Source organism: Oncorhynchus tshawytscha, unplaced genomic scaffold (genome assembly GCF_018296145.1).
Source record: "Oncorhynchus tshawytscha isolate Ot180627B unplaced genomic scaffold, Otsh_v2.0 Un_contig_12076_pilon_pilon, whole genome shotgun sequence".
Taxonomy (NCBI): domain Eukaryota; kingdom Metazoa; phylum Chordata; class Actinopteri; order Salmoniformes; family Salmonidae; genus Oncorhynchus; species Oncorhynchus tshawytscha.
Window position 1 is genome coordinate 7320 of NW_024607586.1, and position 23416 is coordinate 30735.

General features: G+C 41.9%; 1 protein-coding gene and 1 long non-coding RNA gene across 6 annotated transcripts; both read left to right on the forward strand.

Annotated features, from left to right (window-relative positions):
* Nucleotides 1–712: 712 nt before the first annotated feature.
* On the forward strand, nucleotides 713–22484 carry LOC112241057 (globoside alpha-1,3-N-acetylgalactosaminyltransferase 1-like; the record flags this gene model as incomplete). 5 transcript variants are annotated; one of them, XM_042312520.1, is given in 11 exon segments in its annotated part: nucleotides 713–751; nucleotides 835–894; nucleotides 5743–5796; nucleotides 15916–15948; nucleotides 16113–16247; nucleotides 18542–19321; nucleotides 21574–21644; nucleotides 21678–21771; nucleotides 22146–22222; nucleotides 22292–22362; nucleotides 22428–22484. In XM_042312520.1, coding segments are annotated over 6 exon segments (1012 nt in total), but the record flags the coding sequence as incomplete, so codon positions are not given.
* LOC121842776 lies at nucleotides 22484–23410 on the forward strand. The gene is made up of 3 exons (XR_006081315.1): nucleotides 22484–22533; nucleotides 22673–22831; nucleotides 23237–23410. It is a non-coding gene; the product is annotated as an uncharacterized LOC121842776 (long non-coding RNA).
* Nucleotides 23411–23416: the final 6 nt, after the last annotated feature.

Sequence of the window (23416 nt, forward strand, 5' to 3'; positions counted from 1 at the left end):
ATATACTACTATATACACTATACATTTATATACTACTATATACACTATACATTTATATACTACTATATACACTATACATTTATATACTACTATATACACTATACATTTATATACTACTATATACACTATACATTTATATACTACATTTATATACTATATACTATACATTTATATTTATATACACTATACATTTATATACTACTATATACACTATACATTTATATACTACTATATACACTATACATTTATATACTACTATATACACTATACATTTATATACTACTATATACACTATACATTTATATACTACTATATACACTATACATTTATATACTACTATATACACTATACATTTATATACTACTATATACACTATACACTATGGTTTGGACTTCAGGTTAATAGATGCACACACGCATGTAGCATGAATGAGGCTTTGCCCACACCACATCCAAGGTAATGTAAGGATAATGTAAGGATAATGTAAACTTGTGCAGCTCATAATTTGTAACTCGACTCAACTAAGCTGGATCCCCATTTTCAGTAGCTCATTGCATTATTGCGTTTGTGTAGAGGCCTAATTGTGTAGCGTATAAATTAGGCTTCAAAGACAAGCTGCACATCTGATGTAGAAGAAAAGCAGCACATTTTGTGTCATAAGGCCTTTAAATGTTTTCATGACTTGAATTGATTTTCTCCTCTCTTCCGAAAGGTATGTTCACTACAGCTTCTTCAATGAAAGGCTCAATGGGTAAAATCACGTTTCTGTTCATTTATTACACCCTAATGATGCTATAATGTGATATGGATTTTCTGATTGATTCATATTCACAGGGTTTGGTTTGACTCTTCCAACAGAGATATCCCAGTTGATGAGGACCAGAGGAACACCAGGTTAGTTGATATGAACGGAGAAATCCTCCCAACAAGTCATGATACTTGGTACTTCTAAACGCTCTTTCCTATTTCCTTAATGTTACCCGCTAGATCATTAACAGAGATAACATAACAGAGATGTACTGTACACAGTTACTAGTGGTGGGCACCAATAAGGATATGAACAAGTCATATTGTGATATTGGTTCATCATTGCTGTTACCCTACACTATTATGAAAAAGAGCAAACATGACTGTCCCTGGAGGCACAAAACCCTCTCAAAGGCCTTCAACGTAGCAAACTTAACGGCCCGCTGATGGGCCATCAACAAGCTTCCCATTGTATTCACACTGGTTAGGAGGTACAATTAGAAAAAAACAATAAATTATAGTCCCACTAAGAGCAAACCAACAACCATTAGCTTTGGATCCAACAAACCCTGACCCATCGGAAAATCCCAACCCCATGACCCAACTAGCAATGTAAATCAGTCTGATGTTGTCCCGATGGCAAAGGGGCTGTGGGGCATTTTCTCTCAGATTGTTTGCTATAGTTGAATCAGGGTTATTTGTTACAATGTATTTTTTCCATTGGGTTGTTTTCTCTGTAAAAAATTGTCAAACAAACTACAATACCTGAACAAAACCATGTGTGTATCAGAAGTCACACCGCTTGCTCAGTGAGTACCAGTTCCTCCTAATTCGACTTACACCAATACTGCAGCCAATTGGACGTAAGATTCTCTAAAATGCCGTTTGAGGCGGCTTACGGTAGAGAAATTAACATGACATTTTCTGGCATCAGCTCTGGTTGACATTCCTGCAGTCAGCATGTCTATGGCCTTTTATTGTCCCCAGCAGAAGGTGCACCTGTGTAATGATCACGTTGTTTAATCAGCTTCTTGATATGCCACACCTATCAGGTGAATGGAATATCTTGGCAGACGAGAAATGATCACCAACAGGGATGTAAAGACATTTGAAAGAAATAAGATTTTTGTGGATCATTTCCTGTATTTTTTTTTCAGCTCATGAAACACGGAACCAACACTTTACATGTTGCGTTTACACACTGAGTGTACAAAACATTAAGGACACCATGTCTTTCCATGACATAAACTGACAGGGGAATCTAGGTGAAAGTTCAGATCCCTTATTGATGTCACTTGCTACATCCACTTCAATCAGTGTAGATGATACTATCAAGCATTTCACACACATTGTCTAAATACTGACTGTTAGCACTTGGTGACCTATAGAAATATCCCTAAAAGGCTTTAGATGAGGCAGGTAAACCTGCAACCCAATAACACTGGACATGAGATCTTCTCTAAACATTACAGGGAAATGGCTCTAAATATATAAAGCAACACCTCCCCCATAAGCATTCCTGTCTCTTCTGTAGATATTATATCCCTGTATTACTATAACGGTATCATTAAAGTAATTATCTCCGTGAGTCTCACAAATGGCTAATATAAAGAATGTTATCTGATGTTAGCAAGTTACTGATTTACGGAATCTTATTTCTAAGGCTACATATACAGTGTATTCAGGAAGTATTAAGGCCCCTTGACCTTTGACACATTTTATTTAATTACAGCCTCATTCTAAAATGGATTACATTGCCCCCCCCCCTACACACGATACCCCATAATGACAAAGCAAGAAAACAGATTTTTTGACATTTGGAAAAAGTTAGGCTGCCAGAAAATTCACAATTGGCCTAGGCAGGGTAGCCTAGTGGTTAGAGTGTTAGAGTGTTGGACTAGTAACCAAAAGGTTGCAAGTTCAAATCCCTGAGCTTACAAGGTACAAATCTGTCATTCTGCCCCTGAACAGGCAATTAACCCACTGTTCCTAGGCTGTCATTGAAAATAAGAATTTGTTCTTATCTGACTTGCCTAGTCAAATAAAGGTCATTTAAAAAAATGGGCAATCAGCATGCCATGGAAGTGAACAGACTGGCTGTGTTGTTGAAAACATCAGACTCCTTGGAAAAACAAATGAACCTTCTGCACATATTTGGCATTCTCTACTTTATAATATTTTTCTCCCTCTGCTACCGCTTCCCCCTCATGTGTGTGTGTGTGAAGTTGGGAGAGTTAGCTGAGTGTTCAGGGTTAATTTAATTTTATAATTTTTAGATACAATGTTATTACTATTGTAATTATCAAAAAGGCTGCTTTTCTACTTGGAATGAACTAAAAAACATTTGGCTTCAAATTTGTTTTTGCTGACATCTATAGAGTTTCCATATTGGTGCCGATCACTAACAATCAAATCAAATTTTATTGGTCACATACACGTATTTATCAGATGTTATTGCGGGTGTAGCGAAATGCTTGTGTTCCTAGCTCAACAGTGCAGTACTACCTAACAATTCACAACAATACACAAATCTAAAAGTAAAATTATGGAATTAAGAAATATATGGGTATTATGATTAGCATTGTCAGAGTGGCATTGACTAAAATACAGTAGAATAGAATACAGTATATACATATGAGATGAGTAAAGCAGTATGTAAACATTATTTAAGTGACTAGTGTTCCATTATTAAAGTGGCCAGTGATTCCATGTCTATGTCTATGGGGCAGCAGTCTCTAATATGAAGGGTTGAACAACCAGGTGGTAGCTGGCTAGTGATGGCTATTTAACAGCCTGATGGTCTATGTAGCTGGCATAGATAATATTTCCAAAAAGTCGAGCTGCTCGAATCTTTGCGCCAGGAGTGGCATAAAGTCACCCAACATCAATGTGAAAGACTGGTGGAGGGCATGATAAGACACATGAAAGCTGTGATTGAAAATCAGGGTTATTCCACCAAATATTGATTTCTAAACTCTTCCTAAGTTAAAACATGAGTATTGTGTTTATTAATAATGAATACGAACTTATTTTATTTTCGAGGTCTGACAACACTGCATCTTTTATTGTTATTATTTTGACCAGTTGTCATTTTCTGCAAATAAATAAATAAATAAATAAATGCTCTAAATTACAATATTTTAATTTGGTATTTGGGAGAAATGCTGTCATTAGTTTATAGAATAAAACATTTGTAATTTTACCCGAACACATGCCGATAAATAGTAAAACCAAAGAAACATTTGCAGTTTTAATGTTTTCCAGGTCTGTATAAGGCAGCAGCCTCTAAGGTTCAGGGTTGAGTAACCAGGTGGTTGTTGGCATAGATAATAGTTACAATAGATTCAGTATGTGTATTATGTTTCTGGTTTCCGAGCCGGTCACGGGTGCACCTCAGCCACGCTCAAGGTACTAAACGATATCATAACCGCCATCGATAAAAGACAATACTGTGCAGCCGTCTTCATCGACCTGGCCAAGGCTTTCGACTCTGTCAATCATATTCTTATCGGCAGACTCAGTAGCCTCGGTTTTTCTAATGACTGCCTTGCCTGGTTCACCAACTCCTTTGCAGACAGAGTTCAGTGTGTCAAATTGGAGGGCATGTGGTCCGGTCCTCTGGCAGTCTCTATGGGGGTGCCACAGGGTTCAATTCTCAGGCCGACTCTTTTCTCTGTATATATCAATGATGTTGCTCTTGCTGCGGCCGATTCCCTGATCCACCTCTACGCAGACGACACCATTCTGTATACTTCTGGCCCTTCCTTGGACACTGTGCTAACTTACCTCCAAACAAGCTTCAATGCCATACAACACTCCTTCCGTGGCCTCCAACTGCTCTTAAATGCTAGTAAAACCAAATGCATGCTTTTCAACCGTTTGCTGCCTGCACCAGCACGCCTGACCAGCATCACCACCCTGGATGGTTCCGACCTAGAATATGTGGACATCTATAAGTACCTAGGTGTCTGGCTAGACTGTAAACTTTCCTTCCAGACTCATATCAAACATCTCCAATCTAAAATCAAATCTAGAATCAGCTTTCTATTTCGCAACAAAGCCTCCTTCACTCACGCCGCCAAACTTACCCTAGTAAAACTGACTATCCTACCAATCCTCGACTTCGGCGATGTCATCTACAAAATAGCTTCCAATACTCTATTCAGCAAACTGGATGCAGTTTATCACAGTGCCATCCGTTTTGTTACGAAAGCACCTTATACCACCCACCACTGCGACCTGTATGTTCTAGTCGGCTGGCCCTCGCTACATATTCGTCGCCAGACCCACTGGCCCCAGGTCATCTACATGTCCATGCTAGGTAAAGCTCCGCCTTATCTCAGTTCACTGGTCACGATGGCAACACCCACCGGTAGCACGCGCTCCAGCAGGTGTATCTCACTGATCATCCCTAAAGCCAACACCTCATTTGGCCTCCTTTCCTTCCAGGTCTCTGCTACCTGTGACAGGAACGAATTGCAAAAAATCGTTGAAGTTGGAGACTTTTATCTCCCTCACAAACTTCAAACATCTGCTATCTGAGCAGCTAACCGATCGCTGCAGCTGTACATAGTCTATCGGTAAATAGCCCACCCATTTTCACCTACCTCATCCCCATACTGTTTTTATTTATTTACTTTTCTGCTCTTTTGCACACCAATATCTCTACCTGTACATGACCATCTGACCATTTATCACTCCAGTGTTCATCTGCTAAATTGTAATTATTCGCCTACCTCCTCATGCCTTTTGCACACATTGTATATAGACTTTTTTTCTACTGTGTTATTGACTTGTTCATTGTTTATGCCATGTGTAACTCTGTGTTGTCTGTTCACACTGCTATGCTTTATCTTGGCCAGGTCGCAGTTGTAAATGAGAACTTGTTCTCAACTAGCCTACCTGGTTAATTTAAATAAAGGTGAATAATAAAATAAATAAAAAATACTGTATAGCCATCATTAATCATTGTACCACGTCTTTCTATTCAAACAGTCTGAGTAAATCCATATTCAGGAGCAGAGAACAGAACATCATCTCTCCAGAAAGGTGTGTATCTGTATATTCAGGAGCAGAGAACAGAACATCATCTCTCCAGAAAGAACATCATCTCTCCAGAAAGGTGTGTATCAGTATATTCAGGAGCAGAGAACAGAACATCATCTCTCCAGAAAGACATCATCTCTCCAGAAAGGTGTGTATCAGTATATTCAGGAGCAGAGAACAGAACATCATCTCTCCAGAAAGGTGTGTATCTGTATATTCAGGATTTTACTGTGCCATCATTCACCATTTGGCTGGCTACCCAAACTCCATGCTACTGGCCAAACTCTTCACCTGTGTGTGTGTGTGTGGGGGGGGTAGATACTTTTTGGAAATGTATTTTCACTCATTGGGTACAGTAGATCCCACTTCTCCCCCAAAACAAGGACACAGATCAACTACAAATACTACCTCCACCCAGCAACTGCCAACCCAGACCCCACCCCTTCCCCTCCCCAAACACAAGGACACAGACAAACAGTTAAATATTCCACCAAACCAGCCATCAAACTGCAGACTCAAATCTCAAGCAGAAAAAATCTATTTATCCATGGATGACATTCATACAAAGCTTTCCCTCACCCTCCATTTGGCAAATCTGGCCATAACTCCTTCCTCTTAATTCCTGTTTACAAGCAAAAACTCAAACAGGAAGTACCAGCAAGGCGCTCAATTGAAGTGGTGTGATGAAGCAGACACTACAATCGTGGCCAAAAGTTTTGAGAATGACACAAATATTAATTTTCACAAAATCTGCTGCCTCAGTTTGTATGATGGCAAATTGTACAGTATATACTACAGAAAGTTATGAAGAGTGATCAGATGAATTGCAATTAAATGAACTGAATCCCCCCCAAAACATTCCCACTGCATTTCAGCCCGGTCACAAAAGGACCAGCTGACATCATGTCAGTGATTCTCTCGTTAACACAGGTGATTGTTGATGAGGACAAGGCTGGAGATCACTCTGTCATGCTGATTGAGTTAGAATAACAGACTGAAGCTTCAAAAGGAAGGTGGTTCTTGGAATCATTGTACTTCCTCTGTCAAGCATGGTTACCTACAAGGAAACACGTGCCGTCATCATTGCTGCCAGTAAGATTACACCTAAATCAACCATTTATCGGATCATCAAGAACTTCAAGGAGCGGTTCAATTATTGAGAAGAAGGCTTCAGGAGGCCCAAGAAAGTCCAGCAAGCGCCAGGACCGTCTCCTAAAGTTGATTCAGCTGCGGGATCGGGGCACCACCAGTACAGAGCTTGCTCAGGAATGGCAGCAGGCAGGTGTGAGTGCATCTGCACGCACAGTGAGGCAAAGACTTTGAGGATGGCCTGGTGTCAAGAAGGGCAGCAAAGAATCCACTTCTCTCCAGGAAAAACATAAGAGACAGACTGATATTCTGCAAAAGGTACAGGGATTGGACTGCCGAGGACTGGGGCAAAGTCATTTTCTCTGATGAATACCCTTTCTGATTGTTTGGGGCATCCGGAAAAAAGCTTGTCCGGAGAAGACAAGGTGAGCGCTACCATCAGTCCTGTGTCATGCCAACAGTAAAGCATCCTGAGACCATTCATGTGTGGGGTTGCTTCTCAGCCAAGGGAGTGGGCTTACTCACAATTTTGCCTCACAGCCATGAATCAAGAATGGTACCAACACATCCTCCGAGAGCAACTTCTCCCAACCATCCAGGAACAGTTTGGTGATGCCTTTTCCAGCATGATGGAGCACCTTGCCATAAGGAAAAAGTGATAACTAAGTGGCTCGGGGAACAAAACATTAATATTTTGTGTCCATTGCTAGGAAATTCCCCAGACCTTAATCCCATTGAGAACTTGTGGTCAATCCTCAAGAGGCGGGTGGACAAACAAAAACCCACAAATTCTGACAAACTCCAAGCATTGATTATGCAAGAATGGGCTGCCATCAGTCAGGATGTGGCCCAGAAGTTAATTGACAGCATGCCAGGGCAGATTGCAGAGGTCTTGAAAAAGAAGGGTCAACACTACTAATATTGACTCTTTGCATCAACTTCATGTAATTGTCAATAAAAGCCTTTGACACTTATGAAATGCTTGTAATTATACTTCAGTATTCCATAGTAACATCTGACAAAAATATCTAAAGACACTGAGGCAGCAGACTTCGTGAAAATTAATATTTGTGTCATTCTCAAAACTTTTGGCCATGACTGCAAGTTTGGGGATTGTTTTGCTAGCGCTGATGGTAATATGCATCAACGACGTAGTCCCCACAGTGATGGTACGTACAAATCCTAAACCAAAAAGCCATAGATTACAGGAAACATCTGCACTGAGCTGAAGGCTGGAGCTGCCGCTTTCAAGGAGTGGGACACACAACCCGGAATGTTATAAGAAATCCCGCTATGCCCTCAGATGAACCATCAAACAGGCAAATCATCAATACAGGATTAAGAATCGTTCTACACCGGCTCTGATGCTCGTCAGATGTGGCAGGGCTTGGAAACTATTACGGATTACAAAGGGAAACACAGACACAAGCTGCACCAGTGACGCGAGCCTACCAGACGAGCTAATTGCCTTCTATGCTGGCTTCGAGGCAAGAAACACTGAACCATGCATGAGAGCACCAGCTGTTCCCGGATGACTGTGTGATCACGCGCTCAGTAGCCGATGTGAGTAAGACCTTTAAACAGGTTAACATTCACAAGGCTGTAGGGCCGGATGGATTACCTGGACATGTACTCAGAGCATTTGCTGAACAGCTGGCAAGTGTCTTCACCGACATTTTCAACCTCTCCTTGGCCCAGTCTGTAATATCCAGATGTTTCAAGCAGACCACCATAGCCCCTGTACCCTAGACCCCCGAGTTAACCTGTCTGTCGTTCTGCCCCTGAGCAAGGCAGTTATCCAACTGTTCCCCGGGTGCCGACGACGTGGATGTAGATTAGTGCAGCCCCCCACACCTCTCTGATTCAGAAGACACATTTCAGTTGAATGCATTCAGTTGTACAACTGACTAGTTATCCCCCTTTCCCTTCTAAATTACTATTGCACCGTAGAACCTACATTTGTATCCATGAACTGATTTGAAAGGCTGGTCATGGCTCATATCAACACCATCATCCCAGACACCCTGGACCCACTCCAATTCACATACCACCCCAACAGATTCACAGATGAAGCAATCTCTATTGTGCTCCACACTGCCTTTTCCCACCTGGACATAAGGAACACCTACTTGAGAATGCTGTTCAATGTCTACAGCTGAGTGTTCAACACCATAGTGCCCTCCAAGCTCCTCACTAAGCTAAGGACCCTGGGATTAAACACCTTCCTCTGCAATCAGATACTGTTTAAAGGTCTTACTCACATCGGCTGCGGAGATCGTGATCACACAGTCGTCCAGAACAGCTGATGCTCTCATCAATGCTTCAGTGTTACTTGCCTCGAAGTGAGCATAGAAGTTATTTTGCTCGTCTGGTAGGTTTGTGTCACTGTAATAGTTTGCAAGCCGTGCCATATCCGATGAGCGTTGGAGCCGGTGTTGTACGATTCGATCTTAGTCCTGTATTGACACTTTGCCTGTTTGATGGTTCGTCGGAGGGCATAAGCTTCTGGGTTAGAGTCCCGCTCCTTGAAAGTGGCAGCTCTACCCTTTAGCTCAGTGCAAATGTTCCCTGTAATCCATGGCTTCTGGTTGGGGAATGTACGCACATTCAATGTGGGGATGACGTCCTCGATGCACTTATTGATAAAGCCAGTGACTGATGTGGTGTACTCCTCAATGCCATCGGAAGAATTCCGGAACATATTCCAGTCTGTGCTAACAAAACAGTCCTGTAGTTTAGCATCTGCTTCATCTGACCACTATTTTATAGACCGAGCATCTGGTGTTTCCTGCTTAAAATTGTGCATGTAAGCAGGAATCAGGAGGTTGGAATTATGGTCAGATTTGCCAAATGGAGGGCGAGGGAGAGCTTTGTATGCATCTCTGTGTGTGGAGTAAAGGTTGTCTAGAACTTTTGCACATTTGACATGCTGAAAGAAATGAGGTAAAACTTGCTCCTACCTGGCACGCAGGCGTCCCATCTAGAGCTCTGGAAATGCAAATGCGCTACGCTAAACGCTAATAGTATTAGTTAAAACGCAAACGTTCATTAAAATACACATGCAGGGTATTGAATTAAAGCTACACTCGTTGTGAATCCAGGCAACAAGTCAAAATGCTTTTCGGCGAAAGCATGAGAAGCTATTATCTGATAGCATGTAACACCCCAAAAGACCCGCAGGGGATGTAAACAAAATAATTAGCATAGTCGGCGCTACACAAACCGCACAATAAAATATAAAACATTCATTACCTTTGACCATCTTCATTGTTGGCACTCCTTGATGTCCCATAATCAATATTGGGTCTTTTTTTTGATTAAATCGGTCCATATATAGTCTAGATATCGATCTATGAAGACTGTGTGATAAACGGAAAAAAATAGCGTTTCATAACGTAACGTCATTTTTCAAAAGTAAAAAAGTTGACGATAAACTTTCACAAAACACTTCGAAATACTTTTGTAATGCAACTTTAGGTATTAGTACACGTTAATAAGCGATAAATTCATCAGGAGGCGATGTAAATTCTATAGGTGGTCGTCTGGAAAAAAATTCCGGAAAAAACTCAACCAATACATCCTGTTGGAGGCCGGAGGGAATCGGTTCCCTTGGGTCGGTTCGACCAAGAATTCCGAAGCAAATGAGAAGACTCTAGACATCCTGTGGAAAGGTACTGCAACCTCGGCCTCATTTAATACGGTTCACCTTTAACAATTCCTGGAAGTGGCGCATGGATATTTTTTTCCATTTTCAGTGATCAGATTTTCCTGCACTTTTCGATGAAACAGACGCTCTGTTATAGTCACAGCCGTGATTTAACCAGTTTTAGAAACGTCAGAGTGTTTTCTATCCACACATACTAATCATATGCATATACTATATTCCTGACCTGAGTAGCAGGGCGCTGAAATGTTGCGCGATTTTTAACAGAATGTTCGAAAAAGTAGGGGGTAGGAGCAAGAGGTTTTAAGTTTCTCTGCCTTAAAGTCAATGGCCAATTGGCATATATATTACTCAAACAAAATTTCCACTTGGACGAGGATATTCGAAATGTAATCAAAGCCTCTCGGATTGAAACTTGTTTTCAACCTGTTCGGGCTAGGTGTTCCGTGAGTGGGACACCTGCCGACAACATCCGGTGAAATTGGAGGGAATTCAAATAAAAAATCATAATATTAAACATTCATGAAAATACAAGTGTCTTACATCATTCAAAAGCTTAGAATCCTGTTAATCGATTTACAAAAGGCTTTAAGGCAAAAGCTTAGCATGCGATTGTCTGAGGACACCGCCACACATCAACATATTTTTCAACCAGCACAGGCATCACAAATAGCGATAAAATAAATCACTTACTTTTGAAGATCTTCCTCTGTTTGCAATCCCAAAGGGTCCCAGCTACACAATGAATGGTTGTTTTGTTCGATAAAGTCCTTCTTTATATCCCAAAAAGTCCATTTAGTTGGCGCCATTGATTTCAGTAATCTACTCGTTCAACATGCAGACAAAGGACAGACAAAAAGTTATTGGTAGTGTTCGTCCAAACAAGTCAAACAACGTTTCTAATTCATCCTCAGGTACTCTAATATCTAAATAAACGATAATATTTTATACGGAAAGTAGTATGTTCAATAGGAAAGAAAAGAACGAACTATACAACTGACTTTTTCCAACTTAACATACAATACTGTTCGAATGTTTGGGGTCATTTAGAAATGTCCTTGTTTTTGAAAGAAAAGCACATTTTTATTACCATTAAAATAACATCAAATTGATCAGAAATACACATTGTTCATTACACATTGTTCATGTTGTAAATGACTATTGTAGCTGGAAACGACAGATTTTTAGTGGAATATCTACATAGGCGTACAGAGGCCCATTATCAGCAACCATCACTCCTGTGTTACAATGGCATGTTGTGTTAGCTAATCCAAGTTTATAATTTTAAAAGGCTAATTGATCAATAGAATACCCTTTTGCAGTTATGTTAGTGTCATGCATAGGTGTAAAACGGTGGCAGTGAAGTCAGGCGCAGGAGAGTCAAATGGAGTGAAAAATTGAGTCTTTTAATAAAGTCCACGGAGTATGCTCCATAACCCTAAATGTACATAAACACACTAACATGGGTATGAGGACCCGACGCGCACCTATACAACAATCACACTACACTGACAATAAAACAATCTCTGACAAAGACATGAGGGGAAACAGAGGGTTAAATACACAACAGGTAATGAATGGGATTGAAAACAGGTGTGTGGGAAGACAAGACAAAACCAATGGAAAATGAAAAAAGGATCAATGATGGCTAGAAGACCGGTGACGTCGAACGCCGAGCACCGCCCGAACAAGGAGAGGCAATGACTTCGGCAGAAGTCGTGACAGTTAGTGAAGGGTTAAAGTTGATATTGGGGGTCTTTTCAAGACCCCCACCACTGATTACGTTGTTATTAATTTGCTTACGTGCCATTGTACTGATGCTCACTCTATAGCTGAATATTAAGGCCTCTGTCTGTGCCTAGCTCTCTGCCAAAACACGCAGGAACCACGGCGTCTGTGAGAAAAGGTGAGAAAAGGGACTGTGGGTGATAGCGAGACACAGAGAGACAGCGTCTGTTTTTCTCTGATACTATGGCAGATTTGCATAACGCTGAAACAGGTTCTCAGAAACCTCGTGTTAAGAATAACTGGGTCTTTTAGCTGCACATGAAGGGTTTTGACATAGGAGATCACACCATAAGGTGTGACCTCGGGTATATAAGATCCAGTCTTTCTTTTGTTCGGGGCAGAACTCAGGAGAGACATAAGTTGTATGTTCTGTCTATAACTGTACTCTAATTAAAATATCTTAATGTTAAATATGTACATTTAGTGTATTCATTATTTGTTAAGTAAATAACAGAGCCCAGAAAAGTGGAACCAACATTAGCACAGCTGAAAACTGTTGTTCTGATTAAAGAAGCATTAAAAATGTCTTTCTTTAGACTAGCTGAGTATCTGGAGCATCAGCATTTGTGGGTTCAATTACAGGCTCAAAATGGCCAGAAACAAAGCCCTTTCTTCTGAAACTAGTCAGTCTATTCTTCTTCTGAGAAATGAAGGCTGTTCCATCCAAGAAACTGAAGATCTCATACAACGCTGTGTACTACTCCCTTCACAGAACAGTGCAAACTGGCCCTAACCAGAATAGAATGAGGAGTGGGAGGCCCCGGTGCACAACTGAGCAAGAGGACAAGTACATGAGAGTGTCTAGTTTGAGAAACAGTCCTCAACTGACAGCTTCATTAAATAGTAACCGCAAAACACCAGTCTCAACGTCGACAGTGAAGAGACGACTCTGGGATGCTGGCCTTATAGGCAGAGTTGCAAAGAAAACGTTGTATCTCAGACTGGCCAATAAAAAGAAAAGATTGGCAAAAGAACACAGGCACTGGACAGATGAACTCTGCCTAGAAAGCCAGCATCCCAGAGTTTTCAGTAAGGATCTCTCTGTACCTTGCTCCGTTCATCTTCTCCTCGATGCTGACTAGTATCCCAGTCCCTTCCTCTGTAAAATATCCCCAAAACATGATGCTGCCACCACCATGCTTCACCGTAGGGATGGTGCCAGGTTTCCTCCAGACGTTACGCTTGTCATTCAGGCCAAAGAGTTCAATCTTGGTTTCATCAGAACAGAGAATCTTGTTTCTCATGGTCAGAGTCCTTTAGGTGCCTTGTGGAAATCTCCAAGTGGACTGTCATGTGCATTTTACTGAGTAGTTGCTTCCGTCTGGCCACTCAACCATAAAGGCCTGATTAGTGGAGTGCTGCAGAGATGGTTGTCCTTCTGAAAGATTCTGCCATCTCCATAGAGGAACTCTGGAGCTCTTTCAGAGTGACAATTGTGTTCTTGGTCACATCCCTGACCAATGCCCTTCTCCCTTGAATGCTCAGTTTGGCCGGGCGGCCAGCTCTTCAAAGAGTCTTGGTGGTTCCAAATTTCTTCCATTTAAGACTGATGGAGGCCACTGTGTTCTTGGGATCCTTCATTGCTGCAGAATCTTTGTTGGTCCCCTTCCCCACATCTGTTCCTTGACACAATCCTGTCTCTGAGCTCTACGGACAATTCCTTCCACCTCATGGCTTGGTTTCTGCTCTGACATGCCCTGTCAACTGTGGGAGCTTTTATAGACAGGTGTGTGCCTTTCCAACATTCCAACCTTCCAACTTTCTATGGCTTGTTTTAAAAATTTTGATATTTTGGAGATTATTTCATTTTCAAATAACTGAAAGTGAGAGGTTGTAATCTATATAAAGGGAATAAGGCCATTCTTGAACATGGGGTGAGACATTCTTATTTATCTGCCAGAGAACCAGTTTGGATTTAAATTAACTTTGGTGAGACTGAAGCCTTTGTGAGAGGTCTAATGCTTTAATATTTAATAATATTCACCCTCTGAATTCATCTCCAAAATATAAATAGGCCCGTTTAATTTTGACTAGCTGGCCATTCCAAATAAAATGGAAAACACCAAGGACATAAGGACATAGGTCAACTGTAGTAGGACAAAAGAGTTAATTAGGGTGCTTTTTCCACAAATAGTCATGGTAGCAAGCTCTTATTTACAGTGTGTTTGGAAAGTATTCAGACCCCTTCCCTTTTTCCACATTTTGTTACATTACAGCCTTATTTTAAAATGGATTGAGTGATTTTTGTCTCATCAATCTACAAACAATACCCCATAATGCCATCACAATACCCCATAATGCCATCACAATAACCCATAATGCCATCACAATACCCCATAATGCCATCACAATACCCCATAATGACATCACAATACCCCATAATGACATCACAATACCCCATAATGACATCACAATACCCCATAATGACATCACAATACCCCATAATGACATCACAATACCCCATAATGCCATCACAATACCCCATAATGACATCACAATACCCCATAATGACATCACAATACCCCATAATGACATCACAATACCCCATAATGACATCACAATACCCCATAATGACATCACAATACCCCATAATGACATCACAATACCCCATAATGACATCACAATACCCCATAATGCCATCACAATACCCCATAATGACATCACAATACCCCATAATGACATCACAATACCCCATAATGACATCACAATACCCCATAATGACATCACAATACCCCATAATGACATCACAATACCCCATAATGACATCACAATACCCCATAATGACATCACAATACCCCATAATGCCATCATAATACCCCATAATGCCATCACAATACCCCATAATGCCATCACAATACCCCATAATGACATCACAATACCCCATAATGACATCACAATACCCCATAATGACATCACAATACCCCATAATGCCATCACAATACCCAATAATGACATCACAATACCCCATAATGACATCACAATACCCCATAATGACATCACAATACCCCATAATGACATCACAATACCCCATAATGACAAAGAGAAAATGAACATCAATCACCGACATCCTCTAACTTAGTCTTAAATAACATACCTAAAGCCCACAGCCACTGGAGGACACACCCCTACATAATTACCCACGTCCCCAAATCAGTTCTCCACAAACCTCATGTTTACATCCATGGGTGAAACCACGTGGAAAAAAACACATGGTAATTCCACAAATGTTATTACTCCAACACAATTTACCCTCATACATTTTTTAAAGCAACCTAGATTGACTACAATCCTATTCTTCCACGCTCCACATTGTTTTCCTGCTAGAACAGTTTTTTTTTATATATAAAGGATGATCCAAAGTACCAATATGAAAAAGGTTCTCCACAGCCTAAAAAAGGTTCTCCACACCCTAAAAAAGGTTCTCCACAGCCTAAAAAAGGTTCTCCACAGCCTAAAAAAGGTTTCCCCTGCAGTGAAAAAGTTAAAAACCCTTTTTGGTACTAGCACCTTGTTTTTGAGAGAGCAATAACAACATCAGCCCATATCTTCATTAACTAATGAATTCCGTTTTGTTCTCCCAGGCTATTGTACAAGCAGCCCAGTGTCTTGGTGGGGTGAGTAGTGTTGCTACGTTATGTTAGTTTCATCTCATTGTTATCTTCCACATCAGCGTGTAGCCTAGTTTACCTCACGTCTTTTCATGGGACTTTAACTGCAAAAACATTGAGCAGAGAATCAGAACAACACAGTCAGGCTTCATCTTGTTTTGTTTCTTTAGTCGTACTGATGTGGTGGCAGTCACCCCATGGTTGGCACCCATCGTCTGGGAAGGAACCTTTGACCCTGACCTCGTCGACACAATCTACAAGTCCATGAACATCACCATAGCAACCACAGTGTTTGCCGTTGGAAAGTGAGTAGCCTACAACCTTTCCCAAATATTCAAAAAGGGAAATTAAACTAGCAATATTTTTATAAACACTGAAACTACACTGAGTGTACAAACATTATGAACACCTGCTTTCTCCATAACAGACTGACCAGGTGAATCCAGGTGAAAGCTATGATCCCTTATTGATGTCACTTGTTAAATCCACTTCAATCAGTGTAGACGAAGAGGAGGAGACAGGTTAAGGAAGGATTGTTAAGCCTCGACACATTTAAGACATGGATTGTGTTTGTGTGCCATTCCGATGGTGAGTGGGCAAGACAAAAACAACACTGTGTATGAGGACATGACCAGCTATAGGAAGCATTGGAGTCAACATGGGTCAGAATCCCTGTGGAACGCTTTCAGCACCTAGTAGAGTGTATGAGGACATGACCAGCTATGGGAAGCATTGGAGTCAACATGGGTCAGAATCCCTGTGGAACGCTTTCAACACCTAGTAGAGTGTATGAGGACATGACCAGCTATAGGAAGCATTGGAGTCAACATGGGTCAGAATCCCTGTGGAACGCTTTCAGAACCTAGTAGAGTGTATGAGGACATGACCAGCTATGGGAAGCATTGGAGTCAACATGGGCATCCCTGTGGAACGCTTTCAGAACCTAGTAGAGTGTATGAGGACATGACCAGCTATGGGAAGCATTGGAGTCAACATGGGTCAGAATCCCTGTGGAACGCTTTCAGAACCTAGTAGAGTGTATGAGGACATGACCAGCTATGGGAAGCATTGGAGTGGGCCAGAATCCCTGTGGAACGCTTTCGGTGGTGCAACTCAATATTAAGGTGTTGCTAATGTTTTGTACACTCAGTGTATGAGGACATAACTAGCTCATGTCACATGGCAGGTAATACAATATCATGATGTCATGATTCACAGCTTGGCTAAGATTTGAATAATTGTACTACTTTGTTTTATTTTCTGGTAGACTGTAATTTCTGGTCGGAAACGGTTTAGAATGTCCTATACAGTCCTATGAGAATGACCATACAGTTACAGAGTGTTTCTGGCATCAGAATCACAGGTTCCTGATACTGCCGTTGTGCCATTGAGCAAGGCACCTTAAACCCTTATGTATTGTACAGGTAACTGACAAAATAATGGAAAACACTAGTAAATGAGGGATACAAAGTATATTGAATGCAGGTGCTTCCACACAGGTTGTGGTTTCTGAGTTCATTAAGCAATTAACATGCCATCATGCTCACTGTCATGTATAAAAAGGCTGGGCTGACCATTATTTCAGTCATTCTTTTTGCTACCATGGCTAATCACCCAGAACAACAATGCCCCCATTTACAGGGCACAACTGGTCACTAAATGGTTTGATGAGCATGAAAACGATGTAAACCATGTGCCAGTCACCAGATCTCAATCCAATGAGGCAGTACCTGAGATAGCGTTTTCACAACTATCAACAAAACACCAAATTATCCCTCCGACAGAGTTTCAGACACTCGTAGAAACTTTGCCAAGGTGCATTAGAGCTGTTCTGGTGGCTAGTGGTAGCCCAAGGTTGCTGGTGGTGGCCCAAGGTTGCTGGTGGTGGCCCAAGGTTGCTGGTGGTGGCCCAAGGTTGCTGGTGGTGGCCCAAGGTTGCTGGTGGTGGCACAAGGTTGCTGGTGGTGGCACAAGGTTGCTGGTGGTGGCCCAAGGTGGTTGGTGGTGGCACAAGGTTGCTGGTGGAGAACCAAGGTGGCTGGTGGTGCCCCAAGGTGGCTGGTGGTGCCCCAAGGTGGCTGGTGGTGCCCCAAGGTGGCTGGTGGAGGCCCAAGGTGGCTGGTGGAGGCCCAAGGTGGCTGGTGGAGGCCCAAGGATGCTGGTGGTGGCCCAAGGTTGCTGGTGGTGGCCCAAGGTGGCTGGTGGTGGACCAAGGATGCTGGTGGTGGCCCAAGGTTGCTGGTAGTGGCACAAGGTTGCTGGTGGTGGCACAAGGTTGCTGGTGGAGGCCCAAGGTGGCTGGTGGTGGCCCAACGTGGCTGGTGGAGGCCAAAGGTGGCTGGTGGTGGCCCAAGGTGGCTGGTGGTGGCCCAAGGATGCTGGTGGTGGACCAAGGTGGCTGGTGGTAGACCAGGTGGCTGGTGGTGGACCAAGGTGACTGGTGGTGGACCAAGGTGGCTGGTGGTGGCCCAAGGTGGCTGGTGGTGGCCCAAGGTTGCTGGTGGAGAACCAAGGTGGCGGCCCAACTCTCTATTAAGACGCTTTATGTTGATGTTTCCTATATTTTGACAGTTACCTGTGTGTCTTTAAATTCTGACAGATACGTCCGCTTTCTCCGAGATTTCCTGGAGACAGCAGAGAAGCACTTCATGGTCGACTTCAACGTGCGCTACTACGTTTTCACAGATCGTCCCGATGATGTTCCATCAGTGAACCTGTCTCAGGGGAGACATTTAAGTGTGATCCAGGTGCCAGGTTCAAACCGCTGGCAGGAGATATCAGCCCGGAGGATGGAGATCATCCAGACAGCCATCGAACGTCAGATCAGCAGGGAGGCTGACTACATCTTCTGTCTGGACGTGGACAGCAAGTTCCACGCTCGCTGGGGAGCCGAGTCTCTGGGCAGGCTGGTTGCTGTGATTCACCCATGGTTCTACCAGGCGACCCGTGACCACTTCACATACGAACGGCGTCCAGCCTCGACAGCCTACATCCCCATGGATGAGGGAGATTACTACTATGCCGGGGCCCTGTTTGGAGGATTCGTGGAGGATGTGTACACACTAACAAAGGTATGCCGGAACCAGCTTGAAGAGGACGCGAGGAATTCCATCGAGGCTGCCTGGCAGGAGGAGAGTCACCTCAACAGGTACCTGCTTTACAACAAGCCCAGCAAGCTGTTGTCTCCAGAGTACCAGTGGGATGACAAGAAGACCAAAACCAAAGAGGTCAAAGTCATTCGCTTCTCTTCTGTCGTTAAAAACTATGCTGAAATTCGTCCCAATGTATAGGACTAGGAATTGGATATTCGACCGACAGAAGAAAAACTTAATAGATTATAGTTAAGGTTAGGTTAAGTTATAGCTTCACTGAGGTTTGGGTTAATGTTAGGTTCAGGTATAGCTTCACTGAGGTTTGGGTTAATGTTAGGTTCAGGTATAGCTTCACTGAGGTTTGGGTTAAGTTCAGGTATAGCTTCACTGAGGTTTGGGTTAAGTTCAGGTATAGCTTCACTGAGGTTTGGGTTAATGTTAGGTTAAGTTCAGGTATAGCTTCACTGAGGTTTGGGTTAATGTTAGGTTAAGTTCAGGTATAGCTTCACTGAGGTTTGGGTTAAGGTTAGGTTAAGTTCAGGTATAGCTTCACTGAGGTTTGGGTTAAGGTTAGGTTAAGTTCAGGTATAGCTTCACTGAGGTTTGGGTTAAGGTTAGGGTTAAGTTCAGGTATAGCTTCACTGAGGTTTGGGTTAATGTTAGGTTAAGTTCAGGTATAGCTTCACTGAGGTTTGAGGTTTGTTCAGGTTCAAGGTTTGGGTTTAGGTTAAGTTCAGGTATAGCTTCACTGAGGTTTGTTAAGTTCAGGTTAATTCACTGAGGTTTAGGTTAAGTTCAGGTATAGCTTCACTGAGGTTAATGTTAGGTTAAGTTCAGGTATAGCTTCAGGTTTGGGTTAATGTTAGGTTAAGTTCAGGTATACCTGAGGTTTGGGTTAAGGTTAAGTTAAGTTCAGGTATAGCTTTGAGGTTAAGTTCAGGTATAGCTTCACTGAGGTTTGGGTTAAGGGTTAGGTTAAGTTCAGGTATAGCTTCACTGAGGTTTGGGTTAATGTTAGGTTAAGTTCAGGTATAGCTTCACTGAGGTTTGGGTTAATGTTAGGTTAAGTTCAGGTATAGCTTCACTGAGGTTTGGGTTAATGTTAGGTTAAGTTCAGGTATAGCTTCACTGAGGTTTGGGTTAATGTTAGGTTAAGTTCAGGTATAGCTTCACTGAGGTTTGGGTTAATGTTAGGTTAAGTTCAGGTATAGCTTCACTGAGGTTTGGGTTAATGTTAGGTTAAGTTCAGGTATAGCTTCACTGAGGTTTTCAGGGCTTTAAGGGTTAGGTTAAGTTCAGGTATAGCTTCACTGAGGTTTGGGTTAAGGTTAGGTTAAGTTCAGGTATAGCTTCACTGAGGTTTGGGTTAATGTTAGGTTAAGTTCAGGTATAGCTTCACTGAGGTTTGGGTTAATGTTAGGTTAAGTTCAGGTATAGCTTCAGGTTTGAGGTTTGGGTTAAGGTTTGGGTTAAGGTTAAGTTCAGGTATAGCTTCACTGAGGTTTGGGTTAATGTTAGGTTAAGTTCAGGTATAGCTTCACTGAGGTTTGGGTTAATGTTAGGTTAAGTTCAGGTATAGCTTCACTGAGGTTTGGGCTTCACTGAGGTTTGGGTTAGGTTAAGTTCAGGTATAGCTTCACTGAGGTTTGGGGTTTAAGTTCAGGTATAGCTTCACTGAGGTTTGGGTTAATGTTAGGTTAAGTTCAGGTATAGCTTCACTGAGGTTTGGGTTAATGTTAGGTTAAGTTCAGGTATAGCTTCACTGAGGTTTGGGTTAATGTTAGGTTAAGTTCAGGTATAGCTTCACTGAGGTTTGGGTTAAGGTTAAGTTCAGGTATAGCTTCACTGAGGTTAAGTTCAGGTATAGCTTCACTGAGGTTTGGGTTAATGTTAGGTTAAGTTCAGGTATAGCTTCACTGAGGTTTGGGTTAAGGTTAGGTTAAGTTCAGGTATAGCTTCACTGAGGTTTGGGTTAAGGTTAGGTTAAGTTCAGGTATAGCTTCACTGAGGTTTGGGTTAAGGTTAGGTTAAGTTCAGGTATAGCTTCACTGAGGTTTGGGTTAATGTTAGGTTAAGTTCAGGTATAGCTTCACTGAGGTTTGGGTTAATGTTAGGTTAAGTTCAGGTATAGCTTCACTGAGGTTTGTTCAGGTTAGCTTCACTGAGGTTAGGTTAAGTTCAGGTATAGCTTCACTGAGGTTTGGGTTAATGTTAGGTTAAGTTCAGGTATAGCTTCACTGAGGTTTGGGTTAATGTTAGGTTAAGTTCAGGTATAGCTTCACTGAGGTTTGGGTTAGGTTAAGTTCAGGTATAGCTTCACTGAGGTTATGTTAGTTCAGGTATAGCTTCACTGAGGTTTGGGTTAATGTTAGGTTAAGTTCAGGTATAGCTTCACTGAGGTTTGGGTTAATGTTAGGTTAAGTTCAGGTATAGCTTCACTGAGGTTTGGGTTAAGGTTAGGTTAAGTTCAGGTATAGCTTCACTGAGGTTTGGGTGTTAGGGTTCAGGTTAGCTTCACTGAGGTTTGGGTTAATGTTAGGTTAAGTTCAGGTATAGCTTCACTGAGGTTTGGGTTAAGGTTAGGTTAAGTTCAGGTATAGCTTCACTGAGGTTTAGGTTAAGTTCAGGTATAGCTTCACTGAGGTTTGGGTTAAGTTCAGGTATAGCTTCACTGAGGTTTGGGTTAATGTTAGGTTAAGTTCAGGTATAGCTTCACTGAGGTTTGGGTTAAGGTTAGGTTAAGTTCAGGTATAGCTTCACTGAGGTTTGGGTTAAGGTTAGGTTAAGTTCAGGTATAGCTTCACTGAGGTTTGGGTTAAGTTCAGGTATAGCTTCACTGAGGTTTGGGTTAATGTTAGGTTAAGTTCAGGTATAGCTTCACTGAGGTTTGGGTTAAGGTTAGGTTAAGTTCAGGTATAGCTTCACTGTTAGGTTAAGTTCAGGTATAGCTTCACTGAGGTTTCAGGTATAGCTTCACTGAGGTTTGGGTTAAGGTTAGGTTAAGTTCAGGTATAGCTTCACTGAGGTTTGGGGTTAGGTTACGTTCAGGTATAGCTTCACTGAGGTTTGGGTTAAGTTCAGGTATAGCTTCACTGAGGTTTGGGTTGTTAGGTTAAGTTCAGGTATAGCTTCACTGAGGTTTGGGTTAAGGTTAGGTTAAGTTCAGGTATAGCTTCACTGAGGTTTGGGTTAATGTTAGGGTTTAAGCTTCACTGAGGTTTCAGGTATAGCTTCACTGAGGTTTGGGTTAATGTTAGGTTAAGTTCAGGTATAGCTTCACTGAGGTTTGGGTTAATGTTAGGTTAAGTTCAGGTATAGCTTCACTGAGGTTTGGGTTAAGTTCAGGTAGCTTCACTGAGGTTTGGGTTTAAGTTCAGGTATAGCTTCACTGAGGTTTGGGTTAATGTTAGGTTAAGTTCAGGTATAGCTTCACTGAGGTTTGGGTTAACTGTTAGGTTAAGTTCAGGTATAGCTTCACTGAGGTTTGGGTTAATGTTAGGTTAAGTTCAGGTATAGCTTCACTGAGGAGGTTTGGTTAAGTTCAATAGCTTTGAGGTTTGGGTTAAGTTCAGGTATAGCTTCACTGAGGTTTGGGTTTGGGTTAAGTTCAGGTATAGCTTCACTGAGGTTTGGGTTAGGTTAAGTTCAGGTATAGCTTCACTGAGGTTTGGGTTAATGTTAGGTTAAGTTCAGGTATAGCTTCACTGAGGTTTGGGTTAATGTTAGGTTAAGTTCAGGTATAGCTTCACTGAGGTTTGGGTTAATGTTAGGTTAAGTTCAGGTATAGCTTCACTGAGGTTTGGGTTAATGTTGAGGTTAAGTTCAGGTAGTTCAGGTAGCTTCACTGAGGTTTGGGTTAATGTTAGGTTAAGTTCAGGTATAGCTTCACTGAGGTTTGGGTTAATGTTAGGTTAAGTTCAGGTATAGCTTCACTGAGGTTTGGGTTAATGTTAGGTTAAGTTCAGGTATAGCTTCACTGAGGTTTGGGTTAATGTTAGGTTAAGTTCAGGTATAGCTTCACTGAGGTTTGGGTTAATAGTTAGGTTACGTTCAGGTATAGCTTCACTGAGGTTTGGGTTAATGTTAGGTTAAGTTCAGGTATAGCTTCACTGAGGTTTGGGTTAATGTTAGGTTAAGTTCAGGTATAGCTTCACTGAGGTTTGGGTTTGTTAGGTTAAGTTCAGGTAGTTAGCTTCACTGAGGTTTGGGTTAAGGTTAGGTTAAGTTCAGGTATAGCTTCACTGAGGTTTGGGTTAAGGTTAGGTTAAGTTCAGGTATAGCTTCACTGAGGTTTGGGTTAATGTTAGGTTAAGTTCAGGTATAGCTTCACTGAGGTTTGGGTTAATGTTAGGTTAAGTTCAGGTATAGCTTCACTGAGGTTT